We start from the raw sequence: 17,489 nt of genomic DNA on the forward strand, positions 1-17,489 counted from the left end.
GCCTGCTAGGGCCTATGGTTCCTGGCCCTTGGGAGCTACTGGGAAATTAACCACCTCTGCTTTCTGGGATCTCTGACCTTTGTTTTCAACTCACAATGGGCTCAACAGGAGATTCCCCTCCCTTCCCAAGGGGCCACAAGTCTGGGCCCTGCTGGAATGTTTGTGGAAATGCAGAATTGGTAATCGCTGCAGGGAGAGCTCTGGATAGAAGCCAGACCCAGGTTACAGGGAGTTTGTGGTGTGCCGCATCTGAGGGCAGCAGTGCTGAGCCACTGCCCCGCAGGTGCTTCTGGAAACACCTTCCCTAAAGTGTGCAAGATTTTCAGGGGCTGCGGCTGGGAAGAGTGATCAGAGAGAGAGAGAGAGAGAGAACTGCGCAGGGCTGGGGAGTCAAGCCTTGCAGGGAAGGACTGGGACTCAGAGTACCCTGCCCCTCACTCACTGTCAGACCCTGAGCGTCTACCCCCTCACTCCGCTCTGTGAACCAGAACAAGGGCTTGCCTCCCAGAATGATTACAGATGTGACATTCGTATTCCTTGCCTGTGGCCACGACGGTCTCCATGATCCTATTTCCTGTCTGAATGCTCCTTTTGTAGCCAAACCCTCCCAACCTGAGGTGTTGGGCCCCACAGTGAGGGCGGCCACCAAGCAGACTGTGAACTTCACCTGTAAGTCCCGTGGCTTCTCTCCCCGCAACATCAGCCTGAGATGGTTCAAGAACGGGAACGAGCTCTCAGCCTTCCAGACCAGCGTGGAGCCCACAGGAGAGAGCGTCTCTTACAATGTCTCCAGCACTGTCCATGTGGTCCTGTCCAATGAGGACGTGCGTTCACAGGTCATCTGTGAGGTGGCCCACGTCACGCTGCAGGGAGGGCCTCTTCTGCGAGGGACTGCCAACTTGTCTGACACCATCCGAGGTAGATACCATGCCCCTGCCCATGCCCAACTCTGGCCAGCATGCCTGTCCCTGCCGGCTTTGCTTAGAGCCCGAGTTGCTGCATCCAATTCCCAGAAGCCCTGTCCACTGACCTTGCACCTAGGGGTGCTGGTCACTTCCTGTCCTCTCAGTGACAGCTGCCATTGAGCACCTGCCATGTGCCAAGCACTAGGCAGGTGACTCACTCGTCCTACTGGTAGCAAAATGTTCTAGTGGAGCACCTGTGTGGGCCAAGGCCCTTGCTTGTGACATCACTGCAAGGCTGTTCCACCTGATTCCAGGATTTGGGCTTGTTGCATCACTTGGTGTCACCCTGATAGGAGCTCCCTGTCTCAGTCTTCTCCATGTGTAGTGACGTCACTCATGTGCCTAGTCCCTTCCTGTTTGAGTGCCTACTGCATGCCTGGCCTGTCTCAGGGGTGCCCTCACCCTGGCAGTGGGAGCCCAGTCATTCCGCCCCTCCTCTCCAGCATCTGTTCGTGCTGTTTCAGTTCCCCCCAACATTGAGGTCACACAGCAGCCCGTGGGGACAGGGACCCAGGTGAACGTCACATGCCACGTGGACAAGTTCTACCCCAAGAGCATGCGGCTGACCTGGCTGGAGAATGGAAACGTGTCCCGGCCAGAGGCATCCTGGACGGAGGTGGAGAACAAGGACGGGACCTACAACCGCACAAGCTGGATCCTGGTGAACAACTCTGTCCACAGGGAGGACATGGTGATTTCCTGCCAAGTGGAGCATGATGGGCAACCGGCAGTCACCAAAACCCACAAACTGCAGGTCTCATCCCAGCCCAAGGAGCCCAACTCAAACACCAATACCAGCAAGGGTGAGGCCATTCCTCCAGCTGGCCTGGTTCATCATCCCCTTTTTTTTTTTCATGTTGAAAGTAGTAATCATACATATTGTAGAATTATCTAGAAGTCTGTAAACATGAAGGAGAGTTTTAAAGTCAGCTACCCTCCACCAAATCCCTCTCTCCAAGGCTAGGCACTTGGGGTAGGTTGTGTTTGCCCTCTGGCATAAACAGGTGTGACAGTGCGGGTGGGGCATGTCCATCCCATTCTCAAAGTCCTCCCTCATGCCTTCTCCCCTAGCAGGTGCTCCTTCCTCTGTGTCCCCAGTGCACTCTAACCTCTAACCTCTCTCCTGTGTCCCACTGCAAGGCTGTCCTGCTGGGAGGAAGAAGGGTGTTCTGGTTGCTTGTAGCCATGGGCATCGTGTGCCGTGGCCAGCAGCACTGTGGAACTCACTTCCTGGCCACAGGGCAAGCCTGTTTCAAGCACATGCTTGCAGCTCCTCTCCCAGAGAGAAAGAGGGTGTTACAGTATTTTTGTGCCAGATTTTGAAATCCTCAGAAAATCATCAAGTCTGAAGTCGGTGCCAAGGCATAAAGGTGGTTTATTCAGGTTAACCTAGGTCTCCCAGCCATCTCCCCCACCTCAGCAGGGCTGGGCAGGGGAGGGGCAGCCACAGCTGAGCCTGCTGCAGGATCAGCAGGGAGGACACAAGGAGAGAGAGAGCCTGAGCCCCCGGTTGAACAGCCCAGCGTATTTATACATATTAGGCTATTAATTATACAGTCATGATTTAGCAGGCTTCTATTGGTGAGTTTGAAGCAAACAACTTTTAAAAAGTACAAATTGATGAGAGGTGGATCTTCTCAAACACCAGGTACCTTCTTCCTGAGGAGTGGTCTGCCTACATGACCTGCCAGGTGTCCTGCCGGGTGTCATGGGTGTCACGTAGACTATCAGGCCTGGAGTTCACAGCCCCAGCCAAACCATTAAGGCAGGAATTACAAAAGGCAGAAAACATCTAGGTTCTTCAGTGTCATTTTATCAGTGCCCCTTCCTGCAACACCTGGGTTCTCCAAGAAGTTTGTGCCAAGTGGAATAAAAAGATGAGTTTCTTTGAGTGTCAGTCATGCTGAAATCCACACATACACAGGGTCTTCCAAAGATGCCGGAAATGTAGATCACGAAAAAGTTATGCCTGGATCTCAAACAGGCTTGGCTCTAATTCCATTTTCCCATAAACTGGTGCAGTAGCCTTGTATCGCACCTCCTGGAAGTGAAGCAGGCAGTCAGACGCTCAATGCCACCATGCCATGGCACAACCTTGACAGTGGACTTGGAATGGAGACTATTTTCTACCATAGTGCATCCTCGGTGTGCTGAAGCAGCCTTCTGGTGTCCCCTGGGCTGCAGAGGGAGATAGGACCCATAGGTGTTCATTCTGGCTGTGTGGCAGACTTGCTGTGTGTCCTTGGGAAAGTCAGTGCGTCTCTCTGGGTCCCTTCTGGCTCAGGGCGATGTTAAAGGAGGTAAGTTTGTGACCCTGTGGGCTCTAATTTCAGCTGGGAGGGGTCCTGCTTGTCCCCAGTTCAGCACTGTAGCTGGGGGCCCAGCATACAGTAGGCACAACATAAATACTTGCAGGAAGGGCGGAAGAAGTGATTAACTGGAGAACCCACCAAGCTATCCCAATTAGATGTAGATTGTTTCCGAGCGTGGAGACCCAGAGGTAGCATCCTTGGGGAGAAAATAGCCTAAGATCACAGCAGTAGCTCAGGGCATTGCTTCAGGCTAGGGTCCTGTGCTCTCGGGCTGGCCAAGGGGTCACGGTGCAACCTCCTGTGCTGACTGCCAAACATGGTACCTGTGGCCCTACACAGCGCATGGTCAGCCCGAAGGACGCGACAGGGTCCAATGGGCAGCCACTTGGTGCCACTCCCCTCCATCCCGGCCTCTACCACTCCAAACCCGGACACCTGCTGACTCAGAGTTTCAGGGGGCGCTCTGTGGTTTTCTCCAGGTGAGAAGGAACAGGTTTTGGTTCCTCAGGAAGCAGATCCCTGCCCACATCCTGTGCTGGGCTTCCTCCTGAGCCCTCAGCAGTGAACCTTTGCCCTGCAGCCCATCCTCGTAGGTCCCCTGCTGGGTGGGGCCTGCAGGCACGCAGCTGCAGACCCTGTATGCCTGTGCTTGGGTATGCAGCCCCAGCCAACAGGTGCTCACTGCTGCCTCCACTGCCTGCAAGGTGGTGGGTTACTGGGGTAGGGGTCTCAAATTCTCTGTTGTTGATGTACATGCCTGAGGTCTCTTCTCTGTGTGGTCTCCAGACCAACCTGACAGTTGGAGCATCTTCATTGTGGTGGGTGTCGTGTGTGCCTTGCTGGTGGTCCTGCTGATGGCAGCCCTCTACCTTCTCAGAATCAAACAGAAAAAAGGTGAGTGCTCCCCTCCTGTGCCCTAAGAGTTCCCCCACCCTTCCCTGTCCTGGGCTGTCCTGCTCAGAGGCAGTGGCCACAAGCTGCTAAGAGAATCAGTGACTTTCAGTAACAGAAAATCAGAAATAGCAATGCCAGGGCTGCTCTTGGCAGCCTTGCCATGTTGGTATCTGGATGAACCATCCCATCTCTGCCTCCTGGCTCCCATCCCAACCCCAAGTTGAGGAGCAGGGAGCAGCCCGGATAGCACCAGGGGACCTGGAGGTTCTTCCTACCCAGCTCAGGGGAAGCAGAGCTGTACCAGGAGCCAGCTGTACTTGGCTCTTCCGTGTGCAGTGGTCAGGGCTGGACCCTTGGCCTGGAGGCTGGGCAGGAGCAGGGCTGATGACACCGCCTCCTGCCAGGGTTGTTGGGAGGCCTCCCTGAACATGAAACATTAGGAAGGCCTGGCACCTGACAAGTGCTTATGAATGTCCACTCCTTTGAGCATTCTTTGTGAGCCCAGAAAAAGCCACCCCAAAAGCCTCTCATAGGAGCTAGGTGCATGGCCTTTGATTCCCCAGGAGGAAGTACACGTCTTCAGCAAGAACAGCTTTCCCGTGTTTATGTGCATGTGTGTGAGCGTTTGCACGCATGCTTGAGTATGGAGTTGGTGTGCAGGGTGGGGTGTTGGGGGTGGGAACAGTATCATGACAAGGGTTCTGATGTTGAAATTAGGCTACCCAGGCTTCCAGACCCCTGCATATCCTCCATACCATATATTCAGCCTCCACAAACCTCCATTTCATCATCTATAAAATGGATTAAGCAACAGGATCATTAGGAAATGCAAATAGGTGCTTGTGAAATGATGGTCTGACCCCTCCCAGGACCTCAGTCAGTGCATGTTCTCTTGCAGGAGGCAATTTTGCACCATGTGATAAAAATACATCTGAACCCAGCATGTACATACATGTGGGCGCACACACACACACATACACACACCCTGTATGCAGTTGGAGCTGGTTCTTTCCTGTTCTCTTTGCTGTTGAAACTGTTGTAGTGATGCCTCCGTTCTGCGGCCTCCCCCCACTGCCCCGGGTCCCCTTCCCTGCTGAGCTGGCCAGCAGGACTCTGCCCTGAGAACATGGCTGAGCCCTTGCTTTCTGCCTGGGAGGCTGGAGTCAGGCCTGTTTTTTGCAGAAGGTTCCAGCTGTTCTGCCAGAGCTGCCCTAAAGTCCCTGCAGACACGCATGGGAGGGCACTCTGAGGATGCATTAGTGATAGCACCATCATGAGACCCCAGCCATGCTTCCCAAAGTTCAGCCCCAGACCCACGCCAGGCTCTTGACACATGCCAGCTCGTTACTGAGGCTTTGGCATCAGCACCCCAGTGCTGAGCATGAGTCTGTGCGCACAGCCCGGCCCTCACATGGGGACGTGCAGTGACAGCAGCACTCCCTCTTGCACACACTGCTTGTGATGCTTTGCCGTACTAACACCCCCGCCTGCCCCTGGAGGAGTGTACCTAATCCCAATTTATAGGCAAGAAGACTGAGGCTTGGGAAGGTTAGGAACTCACTCAACACCTCACAGCTGGTAAGTGGTGGGGCTGAAACTCCAACTCAGGGACCTCCTTCAGGACCCTTTGCACACTGCCTCCTTCCATTCTAATCAGACATCCCTGAACGGGGCTGCCCAACCATGTGATATGTCCTACCCAGGCTTCTCTGTAAGATGGGTTAAGCAACATCTGTCTTGGCACTAAGTCTCTGAGCCAAACCAATGCTTGCTAGTTTGGGAAATGGTGAGAGATACATTGATGGACACCCAGCCCAAGCCTGCAAGGTCTAGATGCTCAGAGAGGGGACACAACCCACCCTGGGTCACCCTGCAAGTGGGCCAATGGCAGGCCCAGGGTTCACAGCTGCTCCCCTGGAGGGAAGGGCCCCACCTGGGCCCTGCACTTGCAGCAAGGTATGCGGCTACATGAGAGGTGTGGGTACTGCAGGCCCATGAGTGACTCCTGGGAGTTGGGGAGCAGCAGGACCTGAAAGGCAAGAGAACCCCCTCCCCCCACTAAACTGGGTTCTGCAGGTCTGATTTCACCCATTCCTTTGCCCTCAGTAAGAATGTGAAAGGCACAAATATATTCCTGGGTAAGCAACTGACTCGTGTCTCTTCTCTTCCAGCCAAGGGCTCCACTTCTTCTACAAGGTAGGTGCTTTCCTCATCACTGTTGTCATCATCCCTTCCCCCAATGTGCTGCACATCAGCCACTGCCCCTGCTCGTGTGCGTGGGCCCTCCTGTTGTGCCGAGTTCTTGGCAGGATGGCCAGGGAGAGCCCCTAGTCACCTCGCGCACTTCCTTGTGAGCTCAGCTGTGAGGGTTGTGTCCCCCAGGGTCAGGGGGTTCCTGTGATCCATCTTGGGGCCCCTCAGGAGCCTCTGCACCTGTGCCCTACTATAACCCAGCCCTCTTGATGTCAGGGCCCATGTCCCTCACACTTACAGCTAGCAGCAACATGGCACTGTGCCCAGAGTGGTAAAGGCTGAATGAACAGATGTGTGAATAAAGGCACAAATACGACCCCTAACCACTGGAGCAACCACCTCTCCTCTGACTCCTGAAACTCCATCATTGGCAAATGTCTTATTTTGTTCTGTGTTGTTTTTTTTTTTCTGTTGTCATCATAGATATTTTTAAAGACTTATTTCCTTATTTGAAAGGCAAAGTTATACAGGAAGACAGAGTGAGATCCTCCATCTGCTGGTTCAATCCCCAGATGGTCGCATTGACCAGGGCTGGGCCAGACCTAATCCGGGAGTTTCTTCCTGGTCTCCCATGTGGGAGCAGGGCTGTCCTCTGTTGCTTTCCCAGGCACGTTATTATGGAGCTGAATTGGAAGTGGAGCAGCTGGGACCCAGACCAGTGTCTATGGGATGCCGGCGTTGCAGCCGGTGGCTTTACTTGCTATGCCCCAGCACCAATCCTGTGTTGCTTCTTATCTCTTATCCTGATTAACATGACAAGATATTTCTGGAAGGAGTGGGCAGCATCAGTAAATCATCCTGACAGCAGCCATCATGGCGCTGTTGGTGGAGCGCCTGCATGTTCCCTGCCCTCCCTGTGCTTTCACTGTCAATTAGCGCCTGGGTGACTCGCATCCTTGCCAGGGCCCCTGTGTGCTAGCCCTGTTGTGTGGAGCGGGGCATCTCATGCTTGGGCATGCGCAGTAGATACTAGGTGGGTTGGGTCCGACCCAGGGTGCCAGGCCCCACCCTTGAAGCTCTGCTCACTCTGTGTTTGGGGCAAGTTTAAGAGCGGAGGCTTCGTGGCCAAACCGCAAACCTGGGCTCTTGCCTCACCGGTGGGTTACAGTCCCTGTGATGTGGTTGGGGATGTGAAGCCGCAGCCCCGGTCTCCGGTGATCTTGCCCCGGCTCCACAGCTCCTGCCGCCTCTTCTGCTGCCATTTTCAGCCTGGGTTTTATTTTTCCAGAGTGAGTTTGTCAAGGGAGCCATGGGAACGCTCGCTCTCTTTCATCTCTCAGCCTGCGTGCCAGTACGCAGGCCTGGTGGTTTCCCAGCCTCAGCATGAGCTCCCTGCGATCAGATGCTTTTCCAGAGGATGCTGGCCTGTGGGATAGGCACACACCCAGCAAGTGTGCAGGGCTGTGGGCAGAAGGGGCCGCTACTGGGAGCCCCCTGCAGGGGCTAGCGGTGGACTTGGCTGCTTATGACTTTCTGGGTGCCCAAGGTAAGGCAGTGTCTGGCCTGTTGGGGTCCGCCTAACTCCGATCGCTGCCTTATCCTGGACCTGTTCAGCCATCCTACGCTTTCTTATCAGAGATTCGCTGCATTTATTCTTGGAGTATCCGGGGCTTCCCGGACTCTTTTTCTTACACATCTTGAGCCCAGCTGAGATCTATCAGCTCTCAAGCTCGCCAGGGGGGAGGGACAGGAGACATAATAGCCCTGGCCTCCTGGCTATTAGGGTCCAGTGGAAGATGTGGTTGCCCCTTCATTCCACAGAAGCTTATAGAGCATGGGCAGTGTGCCAACTCCATGTCAGGTGTTGTGGCCTCAGTGGTCAGTGAGATGGGCCTTGTCCCTCCTCATGTGGAGCCCACGGGCCATGGGGAGACAGGTGACAGAAGAAACTTATAAGATCCAGAAGTGATGCGATGCAGTGACCGACAGAGCCACATAACAGGATGGAGCACAGCTGGGAAGCAGAGTGCAGCGAGCAATCTCAGAAGGCTTGCCTGAGGAAGAGGCACTTTAGAAGAAGCTGAAGGGAGGCCAGCCGCAGCTGCCGAGCTATCTGGGGCAGGAGCAGACAGAGGGAGGAGCCAGAGCCCAGCCCGAGGCAGGGACAGTTGGACGAGAACATGAAAAAGAGGAGGCTGGGGCAGCTGGAGCCCAGAGAGGGAGGGGGCAGCGACCTTGCCATGCCGGGCCTCACCTTCAGGATAGAGATGGAATCCGTGGCAGGCATGGTGAGAGAGCCGAGCTTTCTGAGTGAAAGATACTATAACACTACTCCCAAGGTGATGTTTGTGTTTCAAAGAGTTGTATTTATTTGAAAGTCACCACAGATGTGTTTGGGGGGGCGGGGCGGGTCTTCAAGTTGCTAATTTGCTGCCCAGGTGTCTGCAGCAGCCAGTTCTGGGCCAGACCACAGCCAGAAGCTTCATCTAGGTCTCCCATATGGATGGCATGGGTCCAAGGACTTGGGCTATCCTCCACTTCTTTTCCAGGCCACTGATGGGACTTGGAATAGCCAGTCCATGAATTGATGCCCATATGGCACCACAGTCAGCAGGTCTATGCACTGTACCTCCATGCCAGCACCCACTGTTTCTACATTTTCAATGTGTGGTAGGGGTGAAGACAGAGTGGCCTAGAGGAACCTGGGGAGCCAGTAGGGTTGGGGTGACAGTGGCTGCTTGGTACTGTTTGGTGGATTTGCCATGAGTGCTGGAGGGTGAGGGGAGGAGCTTTGGGACACTCCTGCACTGGCCTCAGCATGGGAGAAGCAGCGGTGGTGACGCTGGCCGAGATGGAAATATGGGAGAAGGTGGATGTGGCAACGTGGGTAATGGGACAGTCAGAACTACAGTTGAAAGAGGATCTCGTATTCTGAGAACAGAACCCGGCCTCTTGGAGAAGCTTTTCCAGGAAATGATGGTTTACAATAGGAGCAGGGAGGGCCCGGCGCTGTGCTGTAGTGGGTAAAGACCTGCCTGCAATGCCAGCATCCCATGTAGACAGTGGTTTGTGTCCTGGCGGCTCCATTTCCTATCCAGCACCCTGCTGATGGCCAGGGCCAAGCAGTAGAGGATGGTTTTAGACCCCTGCTGCCCACGTGGGAGACCTGGGTGAGGTCTTTGGCTCCTGGCTTCTGCCTGGCCTTGTGGCCTTGTGGCCATCTGGGGAGTGACCCAGGTAATCATTTCTATTTCTCCCTGCTTTACTGCAGCTCTGGTTTTCAGATTTTTAAAGAAGTCTTAAAAAAAAAGAGCTGAGGGAAGAGGAGAGGTAAAGCAGATGACCAGGCAGGGAGGGCTGAGGGTGTAAAGGCCCTGGGGCAGTCTGACCAGCATTCCTCCGAGTCCCCTCTCCCCATGGGTACAGCCTGGCAGACAGCCAGCTGCAGAAGCCACAGATGAAAATGTGCAAGGAGTTGTGAGATCATCAGGAAAAGTAGCCCATCCAGGCTGGCACCATCAGAGAAGCCTAACATTGTACTTGGATCTTGAAGGGTTATGCCAGGGTTTCTGGAGGGAAGATGGGACAGAGTCATCCAGGGCTGGTATTGAAGCCTGAAGTGTGTTGCATTAAGACGCCCTCTGGGAATACCCGGTGGGTGGGTTAACTGGAGAAGGTCACAAGCTAAACCACCCAGGCCTTCAGAGCAGGGAGATGAGTTGGACTTAAGGCAGATAGGCTGTGGGGAGCCCCTGGCAGGACTGTGGAATCTCCGCCCAGAACCATCCTCATGCCTGGAGAGCTCTTGCTGTGGCCACGGTGGCCGAGAAGAGGCATGTCCACATGGCAGGTCTCTGAGCCAAGCCTGGTGCCAAGTCCATTAGTAACCCTGCACCAAGCCCCATTGCTCACTCCTGACCTAAGTCAGGCTTGCATCCTGAGGTGCTCACTGGAGACTCTCTGTGACCCCTGTCCAGCTGCTTATCACCCTGACCATGAGCCTTCCTAAGCCCAGCCATTACCCCTGAGCACAGAACCAGGTACACGAATGCTTCTTTGATTAAACAGGACACCTTGGCTTTGCTCCTTTATTATGAGATTATTATAATGATTTTGTTATGATTTATTTGGAAAGCAGAGGGATAGAGAGGTTTTCCATCTGCCGGTCCCAGGCACAGGAGCTAGGTCAGAAACAGAGCAGCTAGGACTGGGACCAGCGTTTCATGTGGGAGTGCCAGTGTCTCAGGTGGTGGTGTTACCAGCTGAGCCACGGTGCTGGTCCCATGTTCTTCCTTGTAGTAGCAGTAGCACATAGATGTTTATAATATAGAACATTTGGAGAATATGAGAAACCAAAATGAAGAAAATACCCACGAAGATCGTGATTGTTGTTAGCATCTTGCTGTTTCCTGCTGGCGTTATCCACACATCTTTCATAATTGAAATCACCTACAGAGAATGCCGCTTTTCCCACTTATCATTTTTAATGTAATCATTTTGCAAGTTTTTAAAATCTCATACATTTTTAAAAATCTTTATCTGCGGGCATATCCCAGTTTCCTAAGCCAACCCTAAGTGTCAGAGCCGGAAGATGTAGCCCTCCTTCCCTTCCCCATCCCTTCCCCTCTCCCCCTCGCTTCCCCAATAACAAGAATTTCAGTAGAGCAAGCTTTTGTCTCCTTCCAGTTCTGCCCAGTATTCTGCAATTACAAGTCAAGGACTCAAGACCCCTCTGAGTGCTTGACTTTGACCACTGCTTTCCCGAAGGCTTGCCCTGGCTGTGTCCCTGGCCAGCAGTGATCAAGTCTGTCAGTTAACTCTCGAAACCCCTACCCTCAGCTAAACTTGAGTCTGAGGTTTGGAAAGATGGTGTCCCTGCCAACCCAGCAGGTCAAGAAATAACCATCACCTTGTTTACAATCCCTCTGTAGCAACAGCCACCTCCTTGTTCAAACAGTTTGCTTGCGTTTCTGTTAGGAGGCATTCAGCCCTGTCCTCCCCAGCGCTAGGAAGTGAAGCCTAAATGTTATTCTTATCAATTTGCATGAGCACTCGAGATAGTGAGGGTATTTTTATCTGCATGTCTCTTTCCTTTTTAGGTTGCATGAGCCTGAGAAGAACGCCAGAGAAATAACCCAGGTACGGTCCTCTGTGAGACACCCCTCCTGGGGACAGCCCGGCGGCGTGATGTCCTGCTGTCAGCTGGAGCTGCAGATCGCCGTGCTAAATTAAGACTCAGTGCCCAGGGCGGGAGGGCGGCAACGGCGGAGGAGCCCTTAGATTCCTCCTTCCCCAGAAGTCCTCTGCCTGTCCCCACCCTCTGCTCCAGTCCCAGGGTGTCTGTGGCGGTGTCCTCTACTCCACGCTACCATTGCACAGCTATACGGGATGCTCTTCACATTCCCAGCCTGGCTCCTGGGAATGCTGTCTTCCCTGCCTCCAGGCGTCTGCCTGGGCTAGCCCCTCCGCCTACAGCCCCAGCCCATTCCCTCCCGTGGCCCTGCACCAACACAGAACAGCCCAGAACAACCTGGTGCCTTTGCTTTGACAGTCTGCACTGTGTCATTGGTGACCTCACACAAGGACCGCCCCCCCCCCCCCCCGCCCTCGCAGAGTAGGTTTTCTCCTGCACTTGCAGGCAGTATGGACGGGCCTGCTTCACTGTCAGACCTCAGAAGCAGAGGGCTCGTGGTGTCAGGCCCTACTCTGAAGCCGGCAGCCGGAAAGCGACAGCTGTCCTTGACATGTTGCCCCCTCAGTTGTCCCTGTTTCTGCTGCTAATGGGCTGAAGGCACAGAGCTGGGGAGAGGTGTCTGGAGGCATTCATTGGGTTGTTCTGCTGTCCTTGGCTGCAGCAGCCCAGGGACATGGGGCCTCTAGTCAAGAGGGAGGTAGGCCTTCTTCCTGGTTATTTTGCCAGTGGTCTTCCTCCTGGAACCTTCTGGGGCAAAGGACGATGGTGAAAAGAGTTGTTCCCTGACATCTGCTGAACCCTGCTCATTGCCAGGACCTGGACAGCAAGCAGGAGAGGCACAACCCCATTTCTGGGGGCCTGGCGGCCTTCTGCCTGGTGTACCAGTGCCAGGCGCCAGTGCCCACCAGGTACCTGTGTCCTGTTCCTGGGGCTTCCTGCACAGGAGCTTGTGTGAGTGTGTGCAGACTGGAGACCGAGAAGTCATGCAGGAAGACCACCCGATAGACTTGGGGTGACATTGATCAAATCGAGTCCCTGCCCCAGGTCTCAGTGTCCTTACCTGTAAATTAACTTCTTCCAGGCAGGGCTATAGTGAGGCCCAAGTGAGGCATCCATGTGACACTGTGGCACTCACAAGCCCTGGGGACAGAGGTCGGCAGCTGCTAGCGTGTGACACCTCAAAGTTGCAAGCACGGCACCCATGCCAGGTGCAGGCGTTGAGCCGCACATGAGGGGCATACTTGGATTTGCTAAGTGGTCAGGGGTTGCTAATCCTTATGGAAAGCAGCACAGTCCATGCCAGGCTCTGTTTGCAGTGTTGGGCCTGGCTTAGCTCATTGGAGCCTCAGAGCAATACTGGCAGGAGACGCTGTCATTCTCCCCACTCTTGTGGCGGGGAGACTGAGGCCTGGAGATGTTACATGAATTGCCTAAAGCCTCTGCAAGAAAACAGGACAAGATTCAGGCCCAGAGTTCTGAGTCAAGAAGTGTCATCGTGATTGGCAGGCAGTGGTCTTGGTCTCTCATGGATGCCAGGGGAAGTGGGGACAGGACGCCTTCAACAGACAACAGGGACCCTGAGGGTGGGCCACGGGGAGACCGAGGCATGGCACCCCATTAATGGGGAAGCCCCTCTCTTTTCAGATCCAGGACACCAACGACATCAATGACATCACCTACGCAGACCTCAACCTGCCCAAGGGGAAGAAGACAGCTCCGAGGGCTGCCGAGCCCAACAACCACACAGAATATGCCAGCATTCAGACCGGCCCTCCGGTCACCTCGGAGGACACCCTCACTTATGCTGACCTGGACATGGTGCACCTCAACCGCACCCCAAAGCCGCCCGCCCCCAAGCCGGAGCAGTCCTTCTCTGAGTACGCCAGCGTCCAGGTGCAGAGGAAGTGAATGGGACTTCCGGCTGCTCTTGGGCCTGTCCCCAAGAGCTTTCCTGTCCTGCATGGAGCAGCCATGATGTGGACAGCCAGCCCAGGTTCCCGGAAGGCCGGGCGGTGGGGCTCTTCTGTCCCCAGCCCTTGTCTCTGCAGGGCAGCCATGGCCCTCATTCTTGCCACATACTGGAAACTGGAGTTGCTGAATTAGTCAATGAGATGGACCAAAGCTGGAGTTCTCCGTGCCTCTGTCCTCCAGAGCGTGAGTCTGAGTCATGGTTGTGGGGGCCCTGGACAGACCTGCATCTTACAAAACCTGATCTTCCAGGGGGCGGAAATTAACAGCCAGCTTCCACCACCCTCCCCAGTGAGTGGCTCAGGGGAGATCTTTCCTTTTAGCTCTCTTGGCCCCACCCACAGAGAAGCTGAAACAAAACTGATACTTGGAGGGGGTTGCAACAGGCTTGCCCTCCCCCAGCGGATGAGCCACACGCCCTGGGGAAGAAGGGATCCCTCGAGGAACACCCCAGCTCCTCTCCCCCACCAAAGGACCTCAAGACAAAATCCCCTCTTGGGGGGCTCCTCCGCACTTCCCCAGGGACCCGCGGCCCCACCCTGCCTTTCTCAACCTGAGCTTGCTCGCTGCAGCTAGCACTAACTCAGCACCAACTCGCTGGGGACGCCTGTAAATTACTGAGAAATGTGAAACGTGCAATTTTGAACCTGAGCTGTTAGAAAACTTGATCTGTGCTGTTGCGTTTGGGTTTGGTTTTGTTTTTTTGTTTTTGTTTATTTCTTTCTTGAAGCTGGAGCAGCATTTTCCTTGCTCTTTGTCCTGTGTTAATGTTCATGGTCAGATCTTGTGCAGTCCGAGGTGTCGCCGTTTGTCATCCTAGAGGGATTTTTTTCTGACGGCAAAATCAGCAAAATCACAGCCTTCCAGAGCCCTGAGTAGCAGGAGGGAGTGCTTGTTTGGCCACTCTGTGGACTTGACCATGACCCCACCAAGCTGTGTGCTGCTGCTTTCCACAGCCCCATTGTGCTTAGTCCAACCAGTCCAGGGGGTCTCCAGGCCACCTCTCTGTCTTGGCCAGAGCTGTTGCCTCCGTCTGCTCATTTGTAAAGAGGGGAGGGGGCAGTGATGCCCTCCTAGCCATCCCTCACCTGCAGTGTTGGCCTACAGACTGCAGCACCCTCCCCTTCCAGCTCTGCAAATGGATTGCTAAAGGAAGAGCCTCCCATTTGGGCTCTCACACCCTGTCGGGATCACACTGCACCAGGTCCCGGGTACCACCAGGGCTGTGCTGCTGAGAGCTAGGGCCAGTCTACTTTCCGTCCCTGTCTCAGGAGGTTGGGCAGAAGCTGCCACCTTCTTACCTTCTGGCCCTGTGTGTTGGGTGTGAGGCCTGGCTGGGCCTTAGGGCACGCAGTACTAGAGGCCCCTGTTTATTCTGTCTTGGGCACCAAGATTCACAGCCCCCCCATAGCACAATGCCCAAGAATTCCGTTCAGGCTGTCAGAGCAAGAAGCCAGCTTCTGCTCATGGCTACTCCAGCTCACAGGGGAGGCCTGGCAGGTCTCACCATGGCACCGCCGCAACAAGTTAACCCAGCCAGCCAGTCGGATGGGCAGCTTCCACTCACGCACGGAGGCCAGAGCTCAGTGGGAGCAAGTAGCCACAGGGACCCAGCCACCTGCTCAGGCCATGCCCAACATCATCTCCCTCCCTGCGGCTTTCTAGACAGCACATGCCTGTGCATGCGCACACGTGGGCGTATGATGTACACACAAAGGATTTTCCAGGAAGGTTTTCTTGGTGCCATTTTCATTTTGTTTTATTTTTCACTTTTAGAGGGGGGCGGGATGAAGGGAAGAAGACCAAGCAAGACAGAAAGCTTTCGCCTCCGCCCGACAGCCTGGGAGAGTCCCTGCACCTTGTGTATGGAAGCCCAGGAAGAGGAAGAGGTTGAAGGAACACTGCGGAAGGAGCGTGGTTTGGGGAGTTTATTTTAAGACCGCTGGAAGGAAACAGGCCCCGTTTTGTATATAGTTGCAACTTAAACTTTTTGGCTTGCAAAATATTTTTGTAATAAAGATTTCTGGGTAACAGGGACTCCCTCGGGTGTGCGTGTCCTTCTTGTTGTGTGTCTGTCCTGGGGGTTTCCAGGCTGGCTGTCCACTTCAGTCCTTCACAACAGCGGATGTGGCCCCAGGGCTGGGGATCCAGCTGATGGTCATGAAACGTCAGTTCCTCCAGCTCAGACAGCTGGCGCAAGCATGCAGGCAGTCACGTGTGGACCTGGCTCTGCCGCTCTGCGGCTGTGGGAGTGTAGACACCTCACTGCCCCCTCCTCTGCATGATGGGACAGCACCACACCCCTCCCAGTGCCATCACTGTAGGTTCTGAGCCCCAGGCTTGGCAGGTGGAAGGCCCTCAGCAAGCTGTAGGACTTGCTTCCTGCATGGATCCTCCACAGGCGACTCTGCCTGCCCCTCCCACCAGGTGCTCCTCCTCACCACACAATCTAGGTCAAGTGTGACTGACGCCAGGTGCTCAGTGGATGTTAGTGCCCTCTTCCCCTCACCCCCTGCCAAGAGCAGATTCACAGTGCTAATTACACCATCCTGTTCGTGTGTCCACAGCTCATTAACAGTATCTCGTGCTGACTGCGTGTCAGCACTTGACGTGGTCTGACTGTGTTTGGAACCTTAGAACTTGATGAGGTCAGTGATGTGTAACACGCAAGGCACAGAGAAGTGGTGCAACTTAATGCAGGGTCGCACAGCTGATGAGTGATAGTGATAAGACATGAAGTTGCTGTCTGACCTGGGTGCCTGATGTCCACCCGCAGAGCTAACGGTCCGTACACCATGAACTGACTACAACGTCAACGGCGAGAGCCAGGGCAAGGGATGTGCCACGTGCTCCAGAAACACTAACTTGTCCTACCACCACCACCACCATAAGTCAGAGCTCTGTGTGGCTTACAGGTGAGCACACGGACACTCGCCTGTAAGAAGCCATTCCCCACGGTTCCATGGCAGAACCAGGCTTGGAAACTAGAGAGTTTGCCTGTCCCACCTTGTCATTCTTACTGCCTCGTTCACTTCTAACTACTGGAGGGCCATGGTTGTGCCAATTCTGCAGGGAAGGAAAGTCAAGGCGGGGGAAGCCTGGCCTCACCCAGTGTTATCTTGAATCAGGTTGGTTGGGTTCAGTTTAGACCCACAAGCCCAGGGAACTTGTCCTCGCCCTAGACCTTATCTGTGTAGTCAGAGGCTTCTAACTTTTGGAATTCGGACAAGTCTCTCATCTTGCAGTCAGGACCTTGGTCGTGCCCAAGCACTCCACAGGTTCCCAGCCTTCAGCCTGAGAGTGTCGGGGTGTGGACGAGATGAGGGGTGCTTCTCTTATCCAACACTTGGGCTCCCTTCTCCACGGCCCAGACCTGCATGACTAAGAGGGCCAGGCAGCATTTGCCCTTGGTCAAGTTCCTCCTTAAAGTTTCCCTTATGCAAAGACAGCGAGCCTCAATGTCCTGCCCAGGGAGGGCACACGGAGGCCCGCCCACTTTCCCTGAGGGGCAGCGCCTACCAGCTTCCCATGCCCAGTTGTCACAGCCTGCGTCTTCTAACATAGTCCCAACATTTGGGCAGTGGACCAGTAGATACATCTCTCTCAATCTCTAGTTCTGTCTTTCAAAGAAATTAATCTTTAAAAAGAAAAGAAGATGCATGCCCCCCGAGGTTCAAAACCAGACAGAATCTGGTGTCACACATGCACAAGCTCCTCCCACTGCATACTGAGTATGTGCGCATTCTCTGGCCAGTGCAAAAGTCTGAGGACACAATGTTGACAGCAAAATGGGCCACACCCAAATGAGCTCATGGGGACAAGCAAGACTGAGGCAATGGCAGGCAGGGACAAGGACACAGGAGGAGCCCAAGGACTGCAAGGCGGCAGGACTGTGAGCTGGCTCCAGGACTAAGACAGCATTTATAGGATTTTGACAAAGGAAAACGAGAAGAGAATTTTTAG

The 17,489-nt window shown here is 54.4% G+C and overlaps 1 protein-coding gene and 1 long non-coding RNA gene across 3 annotated transcripts in view; both read left to right on the forward strand.

The window, feature by feature from the left end:
• Nucleotides 1-13,795, forward strand: part of LOC121157440 (tyrosine-protein phosphatase non-receptor type substrate 1-like) — a 32,912-nt gene extending 19,117 nt beyond the window's left edge. For both annotated transcript variants that reach the window (XM_040981710.1, XM_040981712.1), the window contains 6 exons: nt 598-918; nt 1,430-1,768; nt 4,064-4,171; nt 6,343-6,367; nt 11,464-11,503; nt 13,203-13,795. In XM_040981710.1, coding sequence (XP_040837644.1) covers nt 598-918; nt 1,430-1,768; nt 4,064-4,171; nt 6,343-6,367; nt 11,464-11,503; nt 13,203-13,466 — 1,097 coding nt within the window. In that variant the 3' untranslated portion in view covers nt 13,467-13,795. The remainder of the gene's footprint in view (nt 1-597; nt 919-1,429; nt 1,769-4,063; nt 4,172-6,342; nt 6,368-11,463; nt 11,504-13,202) is intronic.
• On the forward strand, nt 2,699-3,627 carry LOC121157443. Its single transcript, XR_005884022.1, has 2 exons — nt 2,699-3,434; nt 3,466-3,627. It is a non-coding gene; the product is annotated as an uncharacterized LOC121157443 (long non-coding RNA).
• Nucleotides 13,796-17,489: the final 3,694 nt, after the last annotated feature.

Source organism: Ochotona curzoniae, unplaced genomic scaffold (assembly GCF_017591425.1).
Source record: "Ochotona curzoniae isolate NIBS_2020 unplaced genomic scaffold, NIBS_Ocur_1.0 contig_3520, whole genome shotgun sequence".
NCBI lineage: Eukaryota > Metazoa > Chordata > Mammalia > Lagomorpha > Ochotonidae > Ochotona > Ochotona curzoniae.